The 23,678-nt window shown below is 44.7% G+C and overlaps 1 protein-coding gene across 1 annotated transcript in view; it reads right to left on the reverse strand.

Annotated features, from left to right (window-relative positions):
* Positions 1–5,815: 5,815 nt before the first annotated feature.
* The window catches only part of SYCP2L (synaptonemal complex protein 2 like), a 31,231-nt gene continuing 13,368 nt past the window's right edge, over positions 5,816–23,678 (reverse strand). Inside the window, exons 17-31 of the mRNA XM_054164023.1 lie at positions 23,193–23,295; positions 20,729–20,777; positions 19,634–19,689; positions 18,438–18,589; positions 16,184–16,233; positions 14,749–14,842; positions 14,256–14,341; positions 14,029–14,092; positions 12,228–12,350; positions 10,479–10,615; positions 9,158–9,252; positions 7,582–7,681; positions 7,443–7,501; positions 6,969–7,038; positions 5,816–5,875 (exon numbers count right to left, since the gene is read on the reverse strand). Of these exons, the coding sequence (XP_054019998.1) occupies positions 5,816–5,875; positions 6,969–7,038; positions 7,443–7,501; positions 7,582–7,681; positions 9,158–9,252; positions 10,479–10,615; positions 12,228–12,350; positions 14,029–14,092; positions 14,256–14,341; positions 14,749–14,842; positions 16,184–16,233; positions 18,438–18,589; positions 19,634–19,689; positions 20,729–20,777; positions 23,193–23,295 (1,298 nt within the window). The remainder of the gene's footprint in view (positions 5,876–6,968; positions 7,039–7,442; positions 7,502–7,581; positions 7,682–9,157; positions 9,253–10,478; positions 10,616–12,227; positions 12,351–14,028; positions 14,093–14,255; positions 14,342–14,748; positions 14,843–16,183; positions 16,234–18,437; positions 18,590–19,633; positions 19,690–20,728; positions 20,778–23,192; positions 23,296–23,678) is intronic.

Here is a 23,678-nt window from a genome sequence, read left to right on the forward strand (position 1 = left end):
CGTTCAGACTAACACGGCCGGCACGTGTTGTGCATGTGGGAGGTCATGAGGCAAGGCAGAGCAGTGCAGTGCGCCCAACTGTGGCCAAGGTCAGGAAAACTATCACAGATCAGGGTTGGGCTGGCCACTAGCCAAGTGAAGATACTCTTATTAACCCCCCTCCAGTCCTGTCTTAGAGCGAGACAAATTTCTCTTTCTTCTCTTCCAAAAGGGGCAATGGTCCACAGAGGAATGGAGAGCTGAAAAGCTTAAATGGAAAGGCTATTCATAACTATATACAACAAAGCATAGAAAATACACCAAAATCCGTAGTCTGAGCTTAATACAGAAGCTTATTAAGCCAAAGCTTCACACAAACCTGCCTTTAAACCAGGCCAACAAACTCCTCGACTGGATGTTAGGAAGAAATTCTACACAGAGAGAGTGATTGCCCACTGGAATGGGCTGCCCGGGGAGGTGGTGGAGTCACCATCATTGGAGGTGTTCAGGAGGAGACTTGATGGGGTGCTTGGTGCCATGGTTTAGTTGATTAGGTGGTGTTGGATGATAGGTTGGACACGATGATCTCGAAGGTTTCTTCCAGCCTGGTTAATTCTATTCTATTCTATTCTCAGTAGACATCAGCTTGACACTGGAAATAGGGGTAAAGGCAGAGGGGATTGGAAGAGTTCACAAGGTAACACACAAGGCAACCAACAGAACCAACTGTCTAAAACAGTCAACAAAAGGCTGGTGTGGCCAAGCAGGGATTTCAGGCTGAGTGGAGTCTCTAACCTTTGGATGGCAAAGCCTGCATTTGATTATCAAGGTGGGCAGTGTCAGCATGCTGAGTGTGAAAGTTTACTAAGGCAACCACGCCCACAGATGTCTCTTGTTTTGTTGAAACTTCATTCAAAAGTAAAAGTAGTAAATAAATGCCTTACTTGAAACACAAAGGGCTGGGTAAAAAAAAAAAAAAGAAAAAAAAAAAAGGAAAAAAAAAAAAGAAAAGGAAAGGAAAAGAAACAAACCACAAACAACGAGATGATCACCTCCTAGATCCATATCAGCCAGGAACACTGGAGTCAGGTATGTTTCAAAATCTTCAGATCTGTCTTAACATCTTCAAAATGCTGCAACTTTGAGGAAAGAGAAACACTGACTTTTTAAACTGATTCTCCTGCAATACGTAACACTGTAAATAAACAAATTTTACTATCAGCCTCTCTCCACTCATCTTTAAGCCATCTGATTGCTGGGTCTGCTTCTGCACTGAAAAGTTTTTCAGAACATCCTCAGGACACTTGCCTCAGACTGAGAAAAACCTCCATAAGCTTTCCACATCACCTTCACTGGTGTTGCTGTAAAGGTCCCCTGTGGCTTTTTGTAGAGTTATTGGCTGTGCTCTGCCTTCCTCATTGGCTGGGCATGGTCAGATGGTATTTCTGCATGTCATGCTTATATACACAGACATGCTAGGTAGGTTGAGTGTACTTCACTAAAGGAATTTGTTGTGCAGTGTGATGGGTTTATACAAAAATATATATAAAACTAGACAATACCCCAGTTAAACCCCCTCCCCTTGTACAGACCCAGATTCCCCTGGACAAAGGTCCAGAGGGCTGTTACTAGCTACCAAGTTACTATCTCTTTCATGCTGCTGTTTCTTACCAGCAGCCTAAACAAAACCTGGCAAGCCAAGCAAGCAAGGTCAGAAGCAGAGACAGAAGCAAGGCAAGAGAGAGGAAGAGACATGCTGTGTGCCCAAACTATATAGAAATTTGCAGAACCAATGGAATAGAATAAACTGATCTTTCATATTCTCTTCAGCCCCTTTGAAGAGTCCATCCCACAGGACTCAGATTCTCTGGAACAACTTATTTACAATTAGGAAACTAGTCCCTTAACCTGTAACATTTGGGAAAACAGGTATCATGCTTTCCCAAGCTCAGCTGCCAGCAATACTCCAAACACAAGGGCAGCTTCCTGCTGCCAGCAGCTTCTCTGTTCTCCTGAGCACCCAAGTCTAGGGAAGTTGCTGTCACTGGTTAGGACTGGCCTTCAGAAGAGTGACAGATGCTCTCTATTAACTCCTCTGCTTTCTCATAGAGGAGGAGAAAGGGAATAAGGGAGAGAGACTGATGAGTTGGAAAAGAAAATTAAACCAGCTTTAATGACAGTAACAATAAAATGAAATGGATACACAAACCCAATATCAAACTAACCTCCCTGATGGTAATCACATCACCATCACCACTGATGCTGGGGGTAGGCACTGGAGGAGTCCCTGACTGGAATCAGATACACAAGCTTGATTCTGGAACTGGATTCAGGGCTTCTCTCACAGCCAGGCTGTAAGCAATGCTTTCTCAGCTCTTGCTTGTGATAAACCCCACCCTTCAATACATGAACATGAGCAGGAAAGGTACTGTCACTGTGTTTGGTTCCCATGTACAACAAAGCTCTCAGTTGTTCCCGAAATCATAGAATGGTTTGGCTTAGAAGGGACCCTTAAAGGTCATCTAGTCCAACCCCCCTGCACATACCTATGTTCCAATACACTACTCTTTAGGCAGTCCTACCACCTGCATGAGCAAGGCCTGTCCCAGCACACTCCAGCCCACATCAGCACATCTTTACTGAGAGCAGGGCAAGCCACCCACAGGCCAGGACAAACACACGGTTCTGCTGGTCACACTGCCTGTTTCCAGCCACAGAGAACTTTCCTTTCACACTGTTGTGTAGCCTTTATGTAGTCTTGATACTGAGTAAGAGCAGCACTCAAGATCTTGGATGAGCTATTGTATATTGATATAGGACATGCAGGTAAACAAGCACTTGGCACAGCACCATCCCCTGAAAGAGATAAGGGCATAAAGATAGCAAGGGTTATAACAGAGATTAATATTATACTACATGAGAGCTTAAAATGCATGAAGCAGTTGTTCTCAACCTGAACTTTGTATTTCCATTTCTTTTTCTGTGTACTGATGCATTCACATCATCTTTGTTGTTCTGGCTCAGAACACCAGGCTGAAAATTGATCGGTGTCTAATTCCCCTGAAAGGAATGAAATAATATATAGCTGAATAAATAACACTTCAAAGTGTGTGAGGGAGCAGGCACAGGAAACCTGCCACGGTCAGCTACCTACCTTCCAAAAAGGAAATGTTAACCCAGTTACAGTTCTGTGGTTGTCAAGATATCTGCAGAAGCCAAATGGAGTTAAGACCTTCCAGGCATTTCAGCTCAAACATGCTGAACTGATGCAGCAGTGCAGGATGGGGGGGGGGGGGGGATGCCCACAATCAGAAAGTGATTCATTCCTGCCTCAGATGGTGTCTCCAAATACCACTGCCACTGACCACAAATGGAAAGACCATTAAGAAAAAGACAAAGCTTCCAGCGTGTCCTCCCAGCTTAAGCATTTCACAGACTAGAACTCACTGAGCTTCTCAAAAGGTGAAGTGTTTTATATAAGGTAATAAAAAAAACTGTGGGAGGACAAAACATCTAAACTGCATGGCATCCCTGTCCATTGCCTCATAGCTATCACCAAAAGCAGTCTTTAAGGGTTCAGATTTTTCAGTAAAACAGTTAGAAGCAAGTGCGGGTGATGATAATTTTTAATAACAGCTCCTGCTTTCTCTTCTATCCACACCCTCCAAAGTGCTCAACGCTCATCTTCCAACCTTTGTAGTGACAGCTTACACAAGGGTACAGTATGCAGTCTCATTTCTGTACATTAGCTAACAAAGACACTTGGATGAAAGCAGTTCCTAAATTTTTTACAGTCACAGGAGACACCAAGAGAGCACTCCAACACACATCAAGGTTGGGGCAACAAGACTAGCTACACACCTACCCCATTGTGCTGAGAAGACTTAAAAGCGTAGCATCTCTAACTGGGAGAGCAATGAAGCCACCAAACAATATCTCAGAAGTGCAACCATTATTGCTGCAGCTGGAAAAATAAAAATCCTTAATGGGCTGCCCAGGGGGGTTGGGGAGTCTCCATCTCTGGAGACCTGCCTGGATGAGTTCCTCTGTGATCTGATATAAGTGATCCTGCTCTGGCAGGTGGGGGTTGGACTAAACGGGCTCCAAGGTCCCTTCCAGCCCCTAACATTCTGAGAGCCATCATATCTCAACCTCTCCCTATTTCAAGCCATCACTTTGGGCAGGGTGCTCCTTGGAAAGCAAGCTTAAAATGGCCAAGGCAACATCCATACCAAAGGACTTGTACCAACTCCAGTCAGAAATACTGAAGATAAATGAGTAAGCATAATCTCCAGAATGATGGCAACAGCAGCTTCTCCTTGTTGCATGATCTTCTCAAGAAGGCAGAGCTTCAGCCCCCCAAAGACATTAAGTGGTGAAGCACTCTGGCAGAAGTGGGCTTTTGTCATGAAGGCAGATTGTATGCAGGGAATGGTTCCCTCCAACCCACACAGCGAGCTGAGGTCAGTTTTATAAGCAGACAGAGCTTGGAAGCATGCCATGTCCCCACAACTTCATTAAGATGCACTGGCAGGTGTAAAGCCTGCCACAGCATTGAAGTTTGTGAAGAGCGACCCTGCTTTAGGGAATGCTGTCGAAGCAGATGATGTTAAACAGCATGGGTATCCTGCCACTCATTTTTAAGAGACCTTTGATGCTAGTTTATCTAATCCCAACATTGTTCACTGTACTTTGAACTCTCCTAGAAGCCAGCAGTCACTGGCTTCAGAAATAATTTCTCCAACTTCACTTTCCATTTTCTCTGCAACACTCCAAATTTCTTGCCCTCCACAGTCCCCAGTTTGCCATCAAGTATCTGGGCAATATTCAATATATCCCTCTGGGCTTTTATCTCTGCAATCCAGAGTTACAGGGATTTACTTCAGAGAGTCCAACAGAGAGCTACCAGGATGATTGAGGGAGTGGAGCACATGCCCTGTGAGGAGAGGCTGAGCGCCCTGGGGCTGTTTAGTCTGGAGAAGAGAAGACTGAGAGGGGATTTAATAGATGTTTATAAATATCTGAGGGCTGGGTCTCAGTTGCACCCTGTGACAGGACAAGTGGGTAGTGGATATAAACTACAGCACAGAAGGTTCCACCTCAATGTGAGGAGAAGCTTCTTCACCGTGAGGGTTGCAGAGCACTGGAACAGGCTCCCCAGAGAGGTTGTGGAGTCTCCTCCTCTGGAGACTTTCAAGACCCATCTGGATGCCTTCCTGTGCAACCTGTGCTAGATTCTATGGTCCTGCTCTGGCAAGGGACTTGGACTTAATCTCCAGAGGTCCCTTCAAACCCCTAACATCCTGTGATCCTGTGGTTTCAACCCAGGAGCTCCCCCAGTGCTGAATGCACAGGAGAACCCTTACCCCCAAACCCCCCACCTTGCAGGCTGGTCTCCAGAGTACCTTTGCACAGGGATGCACAGTGCATCAACCCAAAAGAAATGAGGAAATGGTTACCCTGTGCAAATATTTTACTTAGAATAATTCATTAAATGCTTCTACATTTTATGAAGGCATTGGAATACTCAAAGCCAGTATATGCACCAGGTTGGTGGCTAAATCATATTTACTTTCTTTTTTTCCCCCCTTTTTTTTGCTATTAAATGGACACATCTTGCAGGAAAACTTATTCTCAATACAGAAGAAGTCAAAACTGAACCCCTCTGGTTGTTTTGGTTTTTTTTTTTTAAGGAAAACAAATGAACAACCAAACAAAAACCAAACCCCCAACATCACTACTGCTTTCCTCCAGTGTTTGTTTTTCTTTCCATTTAAGAGAGATTAACACCCTTCACAGAACCACCATTAAGAGCTCTAACGAGTGCAGGGGTTTGCTAGTCAGAAGGAGCAATGGACACATTGTTTTCCACTTTGTTCTTCACCGGGTGTTCATCCTGCAGGGAAGGGAGGGAAAAAAACCACAGAAGTTCAAACAGTTCCACAAAGTCTGTTTCTATAAACATTTGTGTTGCATTAGGTGAACTGCAGAGATCCTAGCAGAACATTTAGATTCAGCTTTTAGTTCTCCAACTCCCACCCTGAAAGAAGTACCGCAGGATGAGCAGCACCCATAATACAAATGCTCCTTCCTCAGCCCTGTCCTTCTCGGGTAAAGTGCTTGTAATGGAAACTTTTCCCTCTGGAAAAACTCAGGGTGTCAGCTTTAACAACTAAAGGCAAACAAGCACTTGATTTTCAACCCCTTTTCTAAAATCCCAGGCCCAGACTGCTGTAGTGACCATAGATATGGCTGTCCCTTCAACATGGGGAGCTTTCTTCAGTGTAGGCCCACAGCATCATGTGCAGCATAGTCACCTCCCAGTCTTATTACACGAATGGTAAACCCCCAAAGCCATCAGGTCTACACATAAAAGTTGGAAGAGCAGCAGTAGCACATCCATCTTGTCCAGCCCATCACAGGGAGAAGCTAGGCATTGTATTGAAGTTAAAAAGAGTACCCAGCTTATCCTACAAATTAAAACAATTCTGAAGAGTTTAAGAACTTAAGTCTGTTTTAACTGGGATACCAGATAAAATGTTGTCAGACCCAAAAAGTAGATGACAGAAAGCATGCAAAAGCTTATTTGGCTACAGAGCTCCAAGCCACAGCATGTTGTAGATGCATGACTCCAAGTGCAAGTGGGACAAATGGACAGGAGAGAACTGCATTAAGGGTCACTAGCAACACAGAAAACAGCCTCTGGATAAAGGAAACCCCAAAGAAGAAAACAAGAACCTGGTTTCATATCTTAGGCAAGTGCTTTTAGACCACCTTCCCTAATCCCTATCAGGACAAATTCTTCTTTCTTCATGCTCTCCCTACATCAACACCAAGGATCCAATGAGGAACCAGCTCCATAGACCAGCTAAACCAAAGGGTTTCCACTCCCACCATTTCAGTTTCATCTTTTCCTCTCCAACACCTATCAGTCAGGCCACAGCTCCAAGCCCATGACCCACAGAGAGCTGCTGGTGTACCACACATACCATTGTGTTCTGGATACTGTCAGTAGAAGTCGTGGCTGTTTCACCCAGGGCTGAGTCAACAGACTGAAATCTGGAAAAAGAGTGAGCTCGGCTAGTTTGCCTGGGAAGTGTTAAAACTTACTGACAAAACTCAGAGACATTTGCCAGCAAACCTAAGGATTCTTCTTCTGCAGTTTTTGCCTAGCATTTGTACCAACTGTGCCTTTTATACAGGAAAGGTCACCTCCTTCCATCTCCTCTCACCCCTACAAGACATGACTAGAGAATGCACCTTGTTCAAGTGCCTGATGCAAGCCTTTTGAAGTACCTGACCCTCCTGCACAGCTTCCCATGCAGAGTCTCTCTCATTCCACCCAATTCAAAAACCCTCATGAAGCTGCAAATGGTTCAGAATACTTCCTGAATTCTCAGCAATGGTACCATCAGCCTAGCTAGTGCCTCTGACCAGGGGACTTGTAAGCATGCAGGACATACCTCTGCTTTTGCAAGCTGCAGAAAGAATTCAGTTTGCGTAACTGTGTGTTCCAGAAGTCCTAAAAAGGGTCCCAAAGGAAACTCTCATTACTTGGGAAGGGGAATCCCCGTGGGCTAGCACACAGGAAGTCATACACACCACAGCATCCTTCTCCATGTTTGCCAAGGTTTGAGTTTCCTTCTCAAGACTAGCAAGCTTTTCAACAACAATCTTCTGGAAAGTCTCCAACTTACTCAGCCTAGTGATGGAGGACAGAAACAAGTTTGACACTTGCAGTAGCACAAAGCAGATGACAATCCCTTTGGCACCTCACCTGCTTCAGGCAGAAGCAAATGTCCTTGCTGAGCCACATGGGGCAATTTTGTTTTGTTGTCACAGAGAATGTGAACCAGGTCAAAATTCAAAGGAGTTTAGCCAAATACCCTGTCTCAAATAGAGGTCAGCAACAGAAGCTCAGGGAAGAGCATACAACAGGGCTCCCAGCACAATACTTTCCTGCATACTCTCCTAGCCTCCAGGATTTCAGCAGAAAACTCTCAAGCTGAATACAGCATCTCAACACAAATTAGCTCTGATAGGTTTTCCTACCATGGGTTTCAGAGACCTATGCAGTGCTGCCACATGATGCCTGCAATTTCTAATTCTTAACCACCAACATCCCTTTTTGCTTGGGTTCACCACCCTCTTCTTTCCCCTGGCAATAGGATACCAAGCCATCATCTGATGGTGACACTAGAAACTTTCTTTCTGAGGCAGGACACACTTGGCACAGCTCTGGTTGGCTCCAAGTGGTTAAGAGCACCAAAGTATGGCAAAGGCAGCACTGAGTATATCAGCATTTTCCTCATCCCTGAGCACCATATTCCCCCCTGAATCCAACAAAGAACAGAGTTTCTCCCTAGTTCTTACTTTGTTTCTAATACATTTGTAGATGCCCTGGAAGAGGCTGTCCCTGAAGATATTTAAGAGCTGTGCAAATGTAGTGCTGAGAGATACAGTGTAGTGGTGACCTGACAGTGCTATTTTAACTGTTAGACTTGATCTTAAAGATCTCTTCCAAGCAAAATAACTCTTTATCTTCCTCCCTGAAAAGTCCCCTGGTTTTGTTTTGGGTAGACAAGCTTCTCCACATAGCTTAACAAGCAAACTCTGCATATAGAGATCCTATTGACACCACAGATTTTGTACTTTAAGGGCTATTATTTCATACTACATTTGATCTGAGTCCTGCAAACTGAATGTGTAGCAGGCCTGACAGACTTAGTCATATCTTAAGCTGTGCTTATTTTTCTCTTATGATGAATCCATAGTTACTATAGTTGGTTTAACTGATGTAAGAAATCTGACAATATGTAAAGCAAGAGGACCTTCTAAAAGCCTCATCCCTGTCTGTGAAGTTTACTAGTAAGCACTTCATGAACTTGGAAGTAATCTACAGAAATGGCTCTGTAACAGACCTCTTACTTTTCCTCTCCCCTACTTCATTAAGTAAATCAAGAGTCTGCCTTCTGTCTCAACACAAGTAGAAACAGAAGCTACTAAGTGTTACAAGATGGTTTTTAACATATTTGTGAACACTGATGGCAATTACAAGCCCTTTGAAAGACTGTTTTATCAACTGTTCTCCACTCAAGCTTGCTTTGCTTTAATTAATCCATCTACTCAAAATTCACACAAAGATGAAGCTGGTTTTAGTCAGCAGCAGACAGCTCACCTGCACTCATGTATCTGGTTCAGCAGGGTGGACAGATTCCTCTCTGAAGTCCTCAGGGTGTTCCGTGCACTGGCCTCCATCTTTTCGTTCTGGTACTAGCCACAGGACACACCATTAGGGACAGGCAATAGCTAGGGCCAAAACCTAGAAACCTAGTCTGCAAAAGCTTCCTCTGGAACATGTTAAGTCAAATTTAACATGTAAAGCAGGATGCTGCAAATCTGAACCAACTTTGTTCAGCCACATAAGTTGCACCAGCAAACCTCTATGTTACCCACCCATGGTCTTTCAGGTCCTGGTCACATTATCCAGGCAGCAAAGAAGTGAGCTTCACCCATACTCTACTACATAAACCCAAATCTTTGCTAGCACCACTTCAGCATTAATGCAGACTGTGTGCATTATAACTACAACTGATTTGTAAATGCAGCCAGCTCAAGCCTTGATTCAAGCACTTGGTGCCAGGAGTTTATCGTGAACACCTCTCACCAGCTCAAAACCAAAAAATCATGGCTACAGGACACAGAGTGCTGATCCAGCATAAGTCTGCTCTGCCATGTCTGGTTTATTCAAAGCTTTTAAGCACAAGAAAGATTTGTGGTGGGTCAGATATTGTCCTCCAATGCTAAACTTGGTTTCATGTCCAGATTATTTGTTACAGCCAAAATAAGCAGTAGCAACTGGTTGCTTGCACTGCACCTCAAGTATGTCTGTAGAGCTGAGGAAGAATACTCAGCCTGTATATTATCAACTGTACAACCAACACCTCCACATACCATTAATCTCAAAGACACAAGCATGTTCTCATGGATCTACACATTCTAGTCAGTAAGTGCTGTCTGTATTGCTTCCTGGTTTTTATTATGAAGAAGTTGCCTAGTTTACACCACAGTGATACTGCTTTATGCTCCAAAAGGGAGCTTCTGTATCTCTAATGGGTGCCCATGAGGATAGCAACCCACAGCTCCACTGTAGCTAACACTGTCATTATGCTTTCAAAAAAAGCTTTGATCCCTTCCCCATGAGGGAAGTATTTGAAACGCCCAACCAAAGGTGGTTTTCCAATACACAAATAAAACAAAAAGGAAAACCAAAAATCTATTTAGAACTGCCCTTATGCCTTTCCTGTAACACTTCCCAGGTATACAGGTTGTGCAGAATACTCTTGAGAGCTCTGGGCTACCAGACACTGGAGTCAAAGCCCTGCTCTTGGGCACAAAATACAGATGGACTATTTAGACCTAGTAATAAAAAGGTAATTTCATGTCCTGTGAGAAAAATGTCATACACAGTGCACATGTAAAAAGAGAGGGCATGTTACCTGGAACAATTTCTTTAGCTGGCTGGTGAAGTTTTCAAATGCAGCAATCACTCCTGAACCACTGAAGTTTTCATGCTGTGCCTTGGGAAAAAATGCATCATCCACCTTATTATCCACCTTATCATCCATTTCCTGACCTAGGAGAAAATGAATACATACATACATAGAATAAACCAGATTGGAAGAGACCTTCAAGATCATCGCGTCCAACCCATCAACCAATCCAACATCACCTAAACAACTAACCCATGGCACGAAGCACCCCATCAAGTCTTCTCCTGAAATGCCCAGTTAGCACTGTGCTGGGGGGCTGACTGGAATGCAAACCCTCCTGCTGCTGAAAGATTTATCATTCTTGTGAACAACATTTGTTAGAAAGCTAGAATTTTAGTATCGGTCTTCTAGAGCTCACAAAGGAGGGAGGAAGGGAAGCCACCACAAGGGAGGAAGGGAAGCCACCACAAGGGAGGAAGGGAAGCCACCACAAGGGAGGAAGGGAAGCCACCACAAGGGAGGAAGGGAAGCCACCACAAGGGAGGAAGGGAAGCCACCACAAGGGAGGAAGGGAAGCCACCACAAAATGCATTGAGAATTAGCCAACTGGATGTGAGCCAACAGTGTGCTCAGGCAGCCATGGTGCCCAACAGCATCCTGGCCTGTACCCGGAAGAGTGTGGCTAGCAGGACTAGGGAAGTGATTGTCCTCCTGTAGTCAGCACTAGTGAGGCTGCACCTTGAACTATGTGTTCAGTTTTGGGTCCTTCACTACAAAAAAAGACATTGAGGTGCTGGACTGTGTCCAAAGAAGGTCAGTGAGGCTGGTGAGGGGTCTTGAAGACAAGCCTTATAAGGAGAAGTTCAAGGATCTTGGGTTGTTCAGCCTGGAGAAGAGGAGGCTGAGGGGAGACCTCATTGCTCCACACAACTGCCTGAAAGGAGGTTGTAGTGAGGTGAGGGCCAGGTACCAGGTGATAGGATGATGGCCTCAAGCTGCACCAGGGGAGGTTCAGACTGGATATTAGGAAAAATTTCTTGACTGAAAGGGTCATTGGGCACTGGACCAGGCTGCCCAGGGAAGTGATTGAATCATCACCTCTGGAGGTGTTTAAAAGTGTTTGGATGAGGAGCTTAGGGACAGGATTTAACACTTGTGTACAGGCAGATACTAGGTTATGGTTGGACTCTATGATCTTAAGGTCTTTTCCAACCCAGTGATTCTATGATTCTGTGTGATTCTATGAGAAAGACTTGTCTAAAGCAGCATGGAAGGAAAGGCACAGCACTAACCAAAGAGCAACATACTTACAGACAATAAAACAAAACCACAGTACAAGTGAAAGAGAGGCAGGTCCTGTTATTCACTGCATAGAAAGCCTAACTCCATCTTACCTGGAATTACCAGTGTTTTGCCATTACTTTATCATCTGAATGTTTTTTTTGCCAGTTTCTTCATTTTCATAGCTCTGGACAAGACTAGAAACTGGAGACACCAGCTGAGCAGCTTCCCAAGTGGACTATCATTAGGGAACCCAAATGCCCTTGTTCACATCTCTACATCCATGGTATCCAATAGCAGTACCACAACACATGCCTTCTGCCACACGTTGGAAAAGATCCCCTCCTTACAGATACCTCTCTTCAAGCTGCCACTTGACTATGTTTACCACCATCAAAAGCCCCACAAACAAACAAAACAAGACCCAGCTGAAAGCATTTAAATATTTCACCTTAACTGTCAACCAGGCTTTACCTGTTTGGGTCTTCTCTTCTGGATCAAAATGTTTCCTTGGTTTATAGGAAGTGTCAGAGAACAAACTGGTTGTTTTCCAACTGGAAAATTTAGACTTTGTAACGGCAGTGCTGCTTAATATATCTAGAAAGAGAATAAAATACATTTCACAGAATGGTAGGTGCTGCAAGGGACCTGTGTGGATTATCTAGTCTAACCCTCCTGCAAAACCCAAAGCAGGTTTCCCAGGATTGAATCCAGGTGGGTTTGGAATCTCTCCAGAGAAAGAAACTCCACAACCGCTCTGGACAGCCTGTTCCAGTGCTCTGGCACCCTCACAGGAAAGAGGCTTTCCTCTATATTTCAGAAAGAAAGCACAACTGCTTTTTCTCCATGAGGTACATGGCAGTACCTACAGCTACTCAACTAGAAACCACCCCTGGAATTACTTGCTAAAAAGCAGGCAACTTTGGTTTAGGGGATGGCATCATACAGGGCATGGTAGGACTTCACCAGCAAGTCTCTTCCCTAACAAAATCAGGCCAGGAGTGCTATCAGGAATAACGTGGCCAGCAGGATAAGGGAAGAGACTGTCCTCCTGTATTCAGCACTGGCAAGGCTGCACCTTGAATACTATGTTCTGTTTTGGGCCCTATACTACAAAGAGGACAGTGTGTTGCTGGATCATACCCAAAGAAGGGCAAGCAGGCTAATAAGGGGTCTTGAGCACCAGTCCTGTGAGGTGCAGCTAAGAGAGCTAGTGCTATGTGGATAACTGCAAAGCTACCGTGTCTCCATCATAAAGTCAATTTCACGTCTTGGCCCACTAGTCTAACCTTAAAAAACACTCAGCCAAACAAATCCAAAACCAACCAACCAACCAAAAAAAACCACCCAAGCACAGCAACCCTCTTGTCCAGCTCCTTTCCATTCTCTTTCCCAACCCAAAATCACAATCTGTTTATAGTCATTTGCTCCTAAGTTAACCTCAGCTGCTCCTTAAGGAAAAAAAAAGAAGTATAAATACAGAAAAGGGGGGGGGGGGGGGGGGGGGGGGGGAATTAACCACACCCATTACATTTATATTCTCTGCAGCTTCATTTGAGATGCCATGCAATTACTTCTAACCCAGGAAAACTCTTAGGAACATGACAAGGAAGGTTGAAGCCTGTATTTTAAAGAAAACTTAAAAAAAGGAAAGAAAAAAAAGAAACAGATAGAATCAAGAAGGTTGGAAAAGACCTCAAAGATCACCAAGTCCAACCTGTCACCCAAGACCTCATGACTACTAAACCATGGCACCAAGTGCCACATCCAATCCTCTCTTGAACACCTCCAGGGATGGTGACTCCATCACCTCCCCGGGCAGCACATTCCACTGGCCAATTACTCTGTGAAGAACTTTCTCCTCACCTCAAGCCTAAGCTTCCCCTGGTACAGCCTGAAACTCTGTCCTCTTGTTCTGGTACTGGTTACCTGGGAGAAGAGACCAACCCCTACCTGTCTACAACTTCCTTTCAGGTAGTTGTGGAGAGAAATAAGGTCTCCCCTGAGCCTCTTCTCCAGGCTGAACAACCCCAGCTCCCTCAGCCTCTCCTGATAGGGCTTGTAAGTAGCTACCCTACAAGCTCCTCTGCAGTCAAGGGCAAGACTTAAGAATTAGTGATGAATTCAGGAATTCCTATAAAAGCATCTTACCATAGTCTATAGTGATACACAAACCAGATGATGTTTGTTAAGCAGAAAGTCTCAAAAGCCCTCAGTGCTTATTTGTCTTCAATAGAAAGTGACAACTCTTCCATGTTATTCAAGACTAACAAACCTGAGTCATTCCAGGTAAAATTTCCTTCTTCTTTTGACGGTTTGCCAGGTGCTTTGTGGAGCGTCTAAGAAGAGAAGAAAAACACAGTAAGAAGGTATCCATTCTGCACTGCAGACAAGCTGTCAGGTACTTGTCTGGTTAAAGGAAACAAAGACACATGAGGCATTGGTTTTAAGTGAAATGAAGCAGCCTGACTGCAAATCAGGAGTTTGAGCTGTGTTCTCTACCTGTGTGGCCTCCTCACCACTGGCATAGCCCTTGGCAGACACATCTACTGGTAGTGTATCCTCTTGAAGCTCTGAGACCATTTCTTCTGCATGAAAGATGAGTCAAATGATACAGGCAAAATTGAATCCTGCATTGTCTAGACACTTGCAGTTTAATGACATGTGCATTTTATCCATCACCCTCTCCTTTGTTTCTGCATACAGGGAATAGACAGCGGCTCCAACTCTTAGTCCAAAGGCTGTTTTATTTCCAGCTGTCAGTTAAGTTCATTCTTTCCCCTCTCATTAGCCTCAGCCTATGTTCTCCCTGATCAAGAGGCTGCCTACAAACAATATCCAGCCCTCACAGCCGTTACAAGGGTCACATGGCAGAATAGTCATGAAGAAATGCAAAGGGAAAAGGTAGAATTAAAACAAACAAACAAATCCCAAAAGCACACAGCCACACATCAAAACAACTTTAATGCATTGAAGAGGACTAAAAAATAGATACCAGCAAGAATCACTGTAGATGAATTGTCTGCCTTGGAGCTGGATGTGCTTTTTTTCCTTGGCATCTCCTTTTGTGCTCTTCGCCTTGATGGTTCCTGTTAAGTCACAAGCATTATTAAGGTTGGAAAAGACCTCCAAAGATCATCAAGTCCAACCATTAACCCAGCACTGCCAGGTCACCATTAAATCGTATCCCTCAGCACCTATCTGCACATCTTTTAAATCCTTCCTGGATTGGAGGCTCCACCACTTCCCTGTTCCAAGGCTTGATAACCCTTTGGAAGAAAAAGATTTTCCTGATCACAGAATCACCAAGGTTGGAAGAGACCTCAGAGATCATCAAGTCCAACCTGTCCCAGCCTAAGGCCTCTCGGGCACAACCTGAGGCTTGGACTTGGAATAAAAGCCCTAAAATTTGCCAGCAAAATGGAGACCATTAACTTTCTCAAGGCACCTCAGAGTATGGTGCAGAGGACAGCAGAGGGGCATTTCCCAGTAGGGCCCAACTAGGATTTCTGCAGGTATTTGGCTATGCACTCTAGCTCTTGACATATCCCAGAGCTGAACTCATTCCTGTTGGAGTGACACTTGTGTCAGCCAAGGCAGATGTCACACCAAGCATGTCAATTCCCATCACTGGCAAAGACTATAGTTCTAGAACAACTTGCTCAGGGCTCTCACACAGTTGTTACCATAAAGTTTCATGTGTCTTCCTAAGACCATCTTGTTTCCTCAGGGCTGTGGTTTGGACCTGGCCTAGGGGCCAGATGCCTACCAAAGCTGCTCTATCATTCCCCCTCTTAAATAGGCAGGGTGGGGGGTGGAATATAACAAGCCAGCAATAAGACAGAAGCAATTTAATAACAGTAATAAGCAAAGGCAACAAAGTGTGTGGAAGTGAAAGCAGAGAGACAGATGTCAGCCTCTACTTCCCATCAGCAGGATGATGGTTGGTCTCGGGAAGCAGGGCTCTTTAAGCTTGGGGGGTCCTTAAGAGGATAGATGCCATGGATCAATCCCCCACTTCCTTCTTTCACTTCATTCTTATATCTGAGCCACCTCATGTGGCATGGAATACCTCTTTGGCCAGTCTAGGTCAGCTGACTCAGCCCTGTCCCCTTGCAAGATCTTGCCCAGCCCTCGGCCTACTCTTGGGGCAGGAGATCATTGAAAAGACATAGCCTGGATACTTACTGGACAGTAGCCACAACACTGCTGTGTTATCAACTACTGCTGCAAAACACAGCCCTAGAAAGATGCTGTGAGGAGAATGAACTCCAGCTCAGCCAAACCCAGTACACTCAGCCTCTAGCAGACCAACATTTGTCTGTTGGAACACTGGAGAAGAATGACAGCACCAGTTTAATTTCTCCCCCTTTGTACACATTTTGCATACGTGACGGTTTTAAACCTGAGGGCCCCAAGCATGACCTTACCTTCCTTGTCTGGTAGTCACTGCTACTACTTGCAGAAGACACTGGAAGCACTGCAAGGAGAAAAGCTTACCTGGTTACTCAGAACACAAGGCATGTGGTTATCCAGTTAAAGGTTTGCATCAGAGCTAAGCTGCCCAGTTTTGAGTTTCCCAGTCATTTACAAGAGATCTTCACAACAGTTGCATTAAGCTTCAGAATCTCTTCCTAACAAAGCTTCTAAGTGATCCACCACAAATGATGCACAGCTCGCTACATCCAGACTGGCTGCCAAAAAGGGGCAGTCTCAGCAGCTTGTAGGATGGTTCCTGTTGTGGTTTAACCCCTGCTAGCAATTAAACACCACACAGCCACTTGCTCACTCCTCCTGTATTCCCAAAAGGATGAGAAGGAGAACTGGAAAACAACCAACTTGTGGGTTCATATAAGAACAGTTTAAGAATTAAAAATGTAACTATAACAACAGTAATAAAAAGAGCAAGAAGAGTAACAACGAGAGAGAAAAAGAAAACCTAACAAAGAAAACCTGAGAAAGGCTAATCACAGAATCAAACAGGTTGGAAGAGCCCTCCAAGATAATCAAGTCCAATTGATCACCCAACCCTAACTAATCAACTAGACCACGGCACTAAGTGCCTCATGCAGTGTTTTCTTAAGCACCACCAGGAACATCGACCCCACCATGCCCCCGGGCAGCACAATGCAACTGCTCACCACCCACTGACCAATATCCCAGAGGTGATCTGCTCCCCACCAACCAAGTCCCCCCAGTTTATAGATTGAGCATGACATTCTGTGGCATGCAGTGTGCCCTTAGCTAATTGGGGTCAGATGTGCTGGTCATGATCCCTTCCAGCTTCTAGTCCTCCTGCATGCTAGCAAGACAGAGGAAGTTGGAAAGTCCTTGATTCCTTAAAATGAATGATGTACTGGCATTTTACATCTTACACTGAATCCAAAACACAGCACGATTCTAGCTACTACAAAGAAGAGAAAGTCAGCTGTATCCCAGCTGAAACCAAGACAGTCCCTAAGCCCCAGTTAGGGTGCATGAGCTGGCACCAGAGAACAACTCCCACAGAAACACAGTATGAAGTGTAACTTATCCATCAACTTTCCTTCACTTTTTTCATCCCTCCAGAAACCAAAGCTCTCCGAGCAAGGCTCATCCTCCATGAGAGGGACAGACATTCCAACTCTCTTCACAGCAATTTACTTTGAATTTGGAGGTCTCACCAGCCACAGAGTCAAGGAACACAGCCACTGGCAAGGTTTGCTGCTGGTCACACCCAAGCAGAGGATGCTGTTAGAGATGATCACGTGCTCTTTTGTAAATCACTCAGGGGGTAATTGCTCTATCAGTGTGTAAACAGAGGAGCAGGGTGATGTGGTCTGCAAACTGTTGGCTTTCCAAAGTTTATTCACCATGCCAGTTGAAGAAATGAGAAGCAGAAAGCTGTAGAGAGGAGGTGTGGCAGCTCCAGAGACATCTTTTTCTTCTTGCATTCGAGAGCACAAACACAACCATCAGCTCAGCACTCACAGGCTCTTCAGCACCACTACAGAGAGGGCTGCACCCACACAAACTCAGGTAAGTGTTGGAAGGGACCTCTAGGGATCACCTAATCCACTGCCCTTGGCTAAAGCTCACCAAGAGTAGATTGCACAGCATCATGTCCAGGCAGGGTTTCAGTCTCTTGGGGAAGGAGACTCTACAACCTCTCTGGACAGCCTGTTATAGTGCTCTGTCACCCTCACAGGAAAGACCTTCCTCATGTTCTGATGGAGCTTCCTGTACTTTAGTTTGTGCCTGTTGCCCCTTGGCCTATCACTGAGCCAAACTGGAAAGACTCTGGCCACATCTTCTTTGCTCCCAACCACTATAGATATTGATAAGCATTAAGAAGATCCCCTCTCAGTCTTTTCTTCTCCAGGCTAAATAGCCCCAGGTCTCTCAAGCCTTTCCTCATCAGAGGCACACTGCACTCCATTTTCATAGCCCTAACCCTTCCACCTGAACCCAGTAAGCTTAGTGGGGGGAAGGGGATGGGAGTCTGGTTCTTTGAGTACAAGGTTATACAATGCACCTCCTCCACAGGGCATCCCTTGGTGCTGGCCTCAAGCCTTCTTTTTTTCGGCTTAGTTCACAAGAGTCAGCCAATTTTATCTTTTTTTCCTCAAGCCACCATCAGCTATTTCCTGATCTGCTGTACAGTTCATCACACACAGCAAAATGCCAGCAGGGGACCAAGCTTACCTTTTAATTTACTCCTCACTCTCGGTCTTTTCCGGGAATAATCCAGAGACTTCGGCAGCGAGTGCTTCTGAGAGTCCAGGATCCAGCTCTTCTCACTCTGACTGGGACTCGAGTGTTCATTGTCACTTTCAGAGAAGAGATGTTTCCTGTAACTAGACTAAAGACACTACTAATAGTGAGACCCACTCAATCAGCTCCCTCTGCTGACTTTTTACCCAAGTACTCCATTTCTTCCTCCCCACAGAACAACGCCTGCAGCATTTTAAGCTGTGAAGTCTAAGGCAGCTAACTGTCAAATCAGCAGTATAAAAACACCAAGAGGGAGGTGTTTGCCCTTTGCCAGCATGAGTTTTACAGCACCCTCCATCTTCATCTTCCCTTCCTCCCTCCTACCTTCAGGTAGAAGAGCTCTTGCAAGGATGAAAGCCTTGACATTCAGTTGTTGGACTGGCAGTCCCAGTGCACCTCAAGCACTGCTTTCAATATGACATTTTGAGGCTCTTGGGCTCCTCTACCTCTGTGCTGGATAAGACTTAAACTTCAGCCTATTTAAGGGTACAACTGAGTGATGCAGGAGTCTATCCAAGCACACATGACCTACCAGCCTTCTCTTGAGGTTCCTTGGTTCAGAAGTCCTGCTAAATAACCCATAAAGGCCAGAGTTAGACTACCAGATCTTGTGACAGCACATCAAAGCAGCACAGAAGGGATACAGCCAAACAGCAATGGCAGAAATCCTTGCCAGATCAGCAGGATCACCAAACTATTAATGCACAGGCATCCCTGGAAACATTTCACATCAGAAGGGGCTCTGAGCAATCTGGCGCAGGTTTCCTAGAGGGGTGGTGGAAGCCCCACCCTTGGAAACATTCTAGGTCAGGTTGGACAAGGCTCTGAGCAGGTTAAACTGCAGATGTCTCTGCTTACTGCAGAAGGATTAGACTAAATGACCTTTAAAGGTCCCTTCCAAACCAAACCATTCTATGATTCTATTGTCAAAGTGGACAGGCGATACTCTTCTCTCTACTAACTCTTACAGTCTCAGGGAGTTTAAATATCAGCATTGTTAACATTCACAGGTACTGTGGCAGCTAAGACAGAAACTATTTTATTAGTAGCATCACACAACCTTTTTGATTCCAGTTTAAGGCAATGAACTCCTTTTGTTCATAAACAGTGCATGTATAATCCCCTACCTCCGATTTTGTGAAGAGATTTTCTGGCCAAAAATCTTTCCTTTGGCTTCAGCAACCTAAAACAGAAAGAGGTATTTGTCCTATAGCTCTGTTACCCTATAAAATAATCTAGGAAAACAGAAATGTATCAGGGCTCAAAAGGGCTGGAAGATGAGTGTCATGGATTACAACAGACAAACATTTGTCTTCTTAAACAGACCTACTTTCTCTTTTCCTTGTTTTATAAATAACACTTATTTTAAGAGCTAACGTCACAGGAAACGGGTTTTTTAAGCACTAACACTGCTAGTAGCAGCGTGCTGTAGATGTAGCCTGGACAAGATTCGGACCGGGCTGCTGGGACGGCGAGCAGGTGCCATGAAGCAGAGTTTATGCTGACACCCAGTGGCAGTAGCAAGGACTGCACCTTGTCCTGTTTATACCAGAAATTCTGTTTCTCATTCAGCACCCATTGGCCTTGAATTAAAAGGCAGTGGTGACACCACCTGCACCAGAGAAGAGGCTAAAAGTCTAAGGATGGGTATGGCGGATCCACCTTGAAGGGAGTAATCAGAGGTAAGATTTCAGCTTCGTGGGAAAAGCCACACTGCTCAAGTTTCAAAGCAAAGGGACTCACTCATTTTTATTCAGTTTCTCTGGAAGTCTGTCAATATAATTCAAGATGAATATCCAAAAATGCAGTGACTGTATTTAACTAGGAATTCCCAGTGTGCCAAGCAGGGCTCAAAAGTCTCTTCTGATTTAGCCTGACAAAGTAAAGGATGCTTAGCAACCTGCTTTCTGTAGTCAGTAAAATGCCAACAGAGGTCAGCCTTTGATCACAAAGATATCCCAGACTCAAGCAACAACTCAAATTCCTGGTTTAGTACCCACCACAAGGATCAAGAAGTGATGAGCACTCTCCTTACCCCAAAAAAATATTTCCATGTATAGCACCATAGAGAAATACAGGAACCTCAGATTGCCAGTTGTCTGTTTTCCTCTAACAGTGTGTCCACTCTCTACTGCAGACGTATCTCCTGCTCCAAGTTCCCACTCTCTGCTGCTGAGCTGAGATCTCAGCACAAATCCTAACAGCCTCAGTCTCAACTTTACCTTTTCATGACTTGCAGAGTCTGAGTTTTCAAAGTCATAAACTTCCTTCCTGGAAGACAACCTATATGTGGCAATGAGAGACAATCATGAGTCACTCTATAGAACTTGGCTAAGGATGTGGGAGGGGGGAGGGTGACAGGGTTTATTTCCACCCCTTCCATGAACCCTGTTATACAGTAGGCAAATACTTTATATGCCTAAAAATGTTCTCAGCTTCTAAAAAGTTCTTGTTCCTTTACTACTCAGACTTTATAACTGTCTATTTGATTTTAACTTTCAATTGCAAGTGTCCAATTTTAATGGAAAGTATTCAGAAGATACATTAGCCCATCCCATTCCAATGTCACCAACAGCAGTACACAGCAGGAAGAAATCATGTAAGGAGAGAACTTCAGAAACATTTAAGAGGGAAAAAAACCAAACCAAAACACACCCCACAAACATTTAGTTTCCTTTTGAATATTCTAACATTTAATGTTTGCTCTCCCATCACTTCTGCATGCATCTAGATTTTCTTTTCATGTCTTCCAGCCCTGAAGGACCATCTTACCTTTATTTTTCTCCAAATTATATCCATTTAAACAAATCATAAAACTGCTGCTCTCAACATAGAATCAAACAATTCTCAAGGTTGGAAGGGACCTCAAGGATCAGCCAGTTCCAACCCCCCCACCATGGGCAGGGACACCTCACACTAGATCAGGCTTCTTAGAGCCACATCCAGCCTGGCTTTAAAATTCTCCAGGGATGAGGCTTCTACCACCTCCCTGGGCAACCCGATCCGGTGTCTCACCATCCTCATGGTGAAGAGCTGCTTCCTGACATCCACTACACCCTCCCCTTGTCACTAAAGAACTGAGCTGCTCGTTAAAGCCTCCTGCAGGAAACAAACTTTTTCAGATGAAACACTAGAGGGAGCAGAATGACCGAACTAAGATGTTCTCTTATGTCCTAACTTGTACACTGCTGCTCCCATTTTACAACTAGTAATCAGTGCATCGAGTTAATTGGTCTTAGAACACAGAAATTGTATTAATGATGAAGTCCTGTATCAAGTTTTCCTATTCTTACCTACAAGCAATCAAAAAAAAAAAAAATACTCTAGACAAGTTTTTCTTAAGCTGCAGTAGATTGGCAGGACACCCATGGATCCACTGGAGCGGCCACTATGGCAGGAGAGAACCTCGTAGGTGGTTCATTTTCTCTCCTGCCCAGCAGCAGGCACTAACTTGCATGCAACACTTGTTTAGCAGAGGGCACAGAAGAACACAAGACAAATTTCCAGACTGCATATGGTCCTCAAACTTGAGTATAGAACAATAGAATAGAACAAAACCAGGTTGGAAGTGACCTTCGAGATCATCGTGTCCAACCTATCATCCAACACCACCTAATCAACTAAACCATGCAACCAAGCATCCTGTCAAGCCTCGCCCTGAACACCCCCAGCGACGGCGACCCCACCACCTCCTCAGGCAGCCCATTCCAAAGGGCAATCACTCTGTGTAAAACTTCCTCCTAACCTCCAGCCTAAACCTCCCCTGACGCAGCCTGAGACTGTGTCCTCTTGTTCTGGTACTGGTTGCCTGGGAGAAGAGACCAACCTCTGCCTCGATGCCACCTGCAGTGCCACTAGTTTTGAAACCAGAATCATAGAATGGTTTGGGTTAGAAAAGACCTTTAACAGTCAAGTAGTCCAACCTCCCCCCCCCCCAGTGAAGAGGGACATCTTCAACAAGATCAGGTTGCTCAGAGCCCCATCCAAACTGACCTGGAATGTTTCTGGGTAGGGCTTCTACTAGCCCTCTGGGCAACCTGTGCCAGTGTTTCACTACCCTCAGTGTAAAAAATTGGTTCCTTAGATCTAGTCTAAATCTTTCATCTTTTAATTTAAAACCATCACCCCTTATCTTGTCATAACAGATCCTGATAAAAAGTCTTCCCCATCTTTCTTCTAGACCCCCTTGAATTGCTACAGGAAGATCTCCCCAGATTTTCCTCTTCCCAAGGCTGAACAATCGAAAACCTCTGACTGATGTATGGGTATGAAGGATGGGGACAAACTGTGAGACAGTCCTGAGATTCTAGGATGCACAGTGCTGAAGAACTTAGACAATATATGAAAAAGCTTAAGTATTTGTGAAAGAAGCTGCCACTCATAACTTACTCACTATAGGATCACAGGATTACCACTGGACTAGCTAAACACCTAAGAGTCAGTATGGTATAGCATCATAAAAGGGAGGGCATATTGGCCAGCCTAGAGTTAGCTTTGTCACTTTGGGCACCCAATAGTTCCCACTGAGACAAGTCATGGCCCCTCAGAGACTGCAGCTTGTTTTGCTGTGTGTTCTGCTCAGACAGCCTACCTCATAGGCACTTCTTCCCATCATAAATGCTAGAAACAGTCTAAAATCACCTGGTTCACCCATCCCTGCACAAGCATAGGGCTTATATGTCTTACCTGCCTTCAGCCTTCTGCTTGGCCGAACTCCGTTTTCTCTTTCTTTTTCCCCAGGTAACATCCTTCTGAAAAGAAAAATGTTGAAGGATCCAAACCCACAATACTCAAAGTCATGTTATTATCCTAAAGCTTGCTGAGAGCAGAGATAAGGGCAGCTAGGAAACATCATTCCTCCTATTGCAACATCTGTCCACCTCCATTTCCTGTACTTCTGTCCTGCCAGAAAGCAAAGCCCTGGACCTAGTCAAGGAAGGAGGAAAAACTGAATAAATATATCTGCATAGACTTCCAAGAGTTGCTTCTATTCAGGAAGAAAAGCTTTGGTCCTGCAGCCCACACATAAATCTTGTGACTGAGCTCAAATTACTTGGTAGGGCCACACTAGAATGAGGTTGGCAGCTCTTACCTCTGCAGCTCATTCCTGGTGCACATTACAACAGATATAGAATCATAGAGTTGCTAGGGACCTTGAGGATCATCCAGTTC

The sequence above is a fragment of the Dryobates pubescens genome, chromosome 9, assembly GCF_014839835.1.
Source record: "Dryobates pubescens isolate bDryPub1 chromosome 9, bDryPub1.pri, whole genome shotgun sequence".
Lineage (NCBI taxonomy): Eukaryota > Metazoa > Chordata > Aves > Piciformes > Picidae > Dryobates > Dryobates pubescens.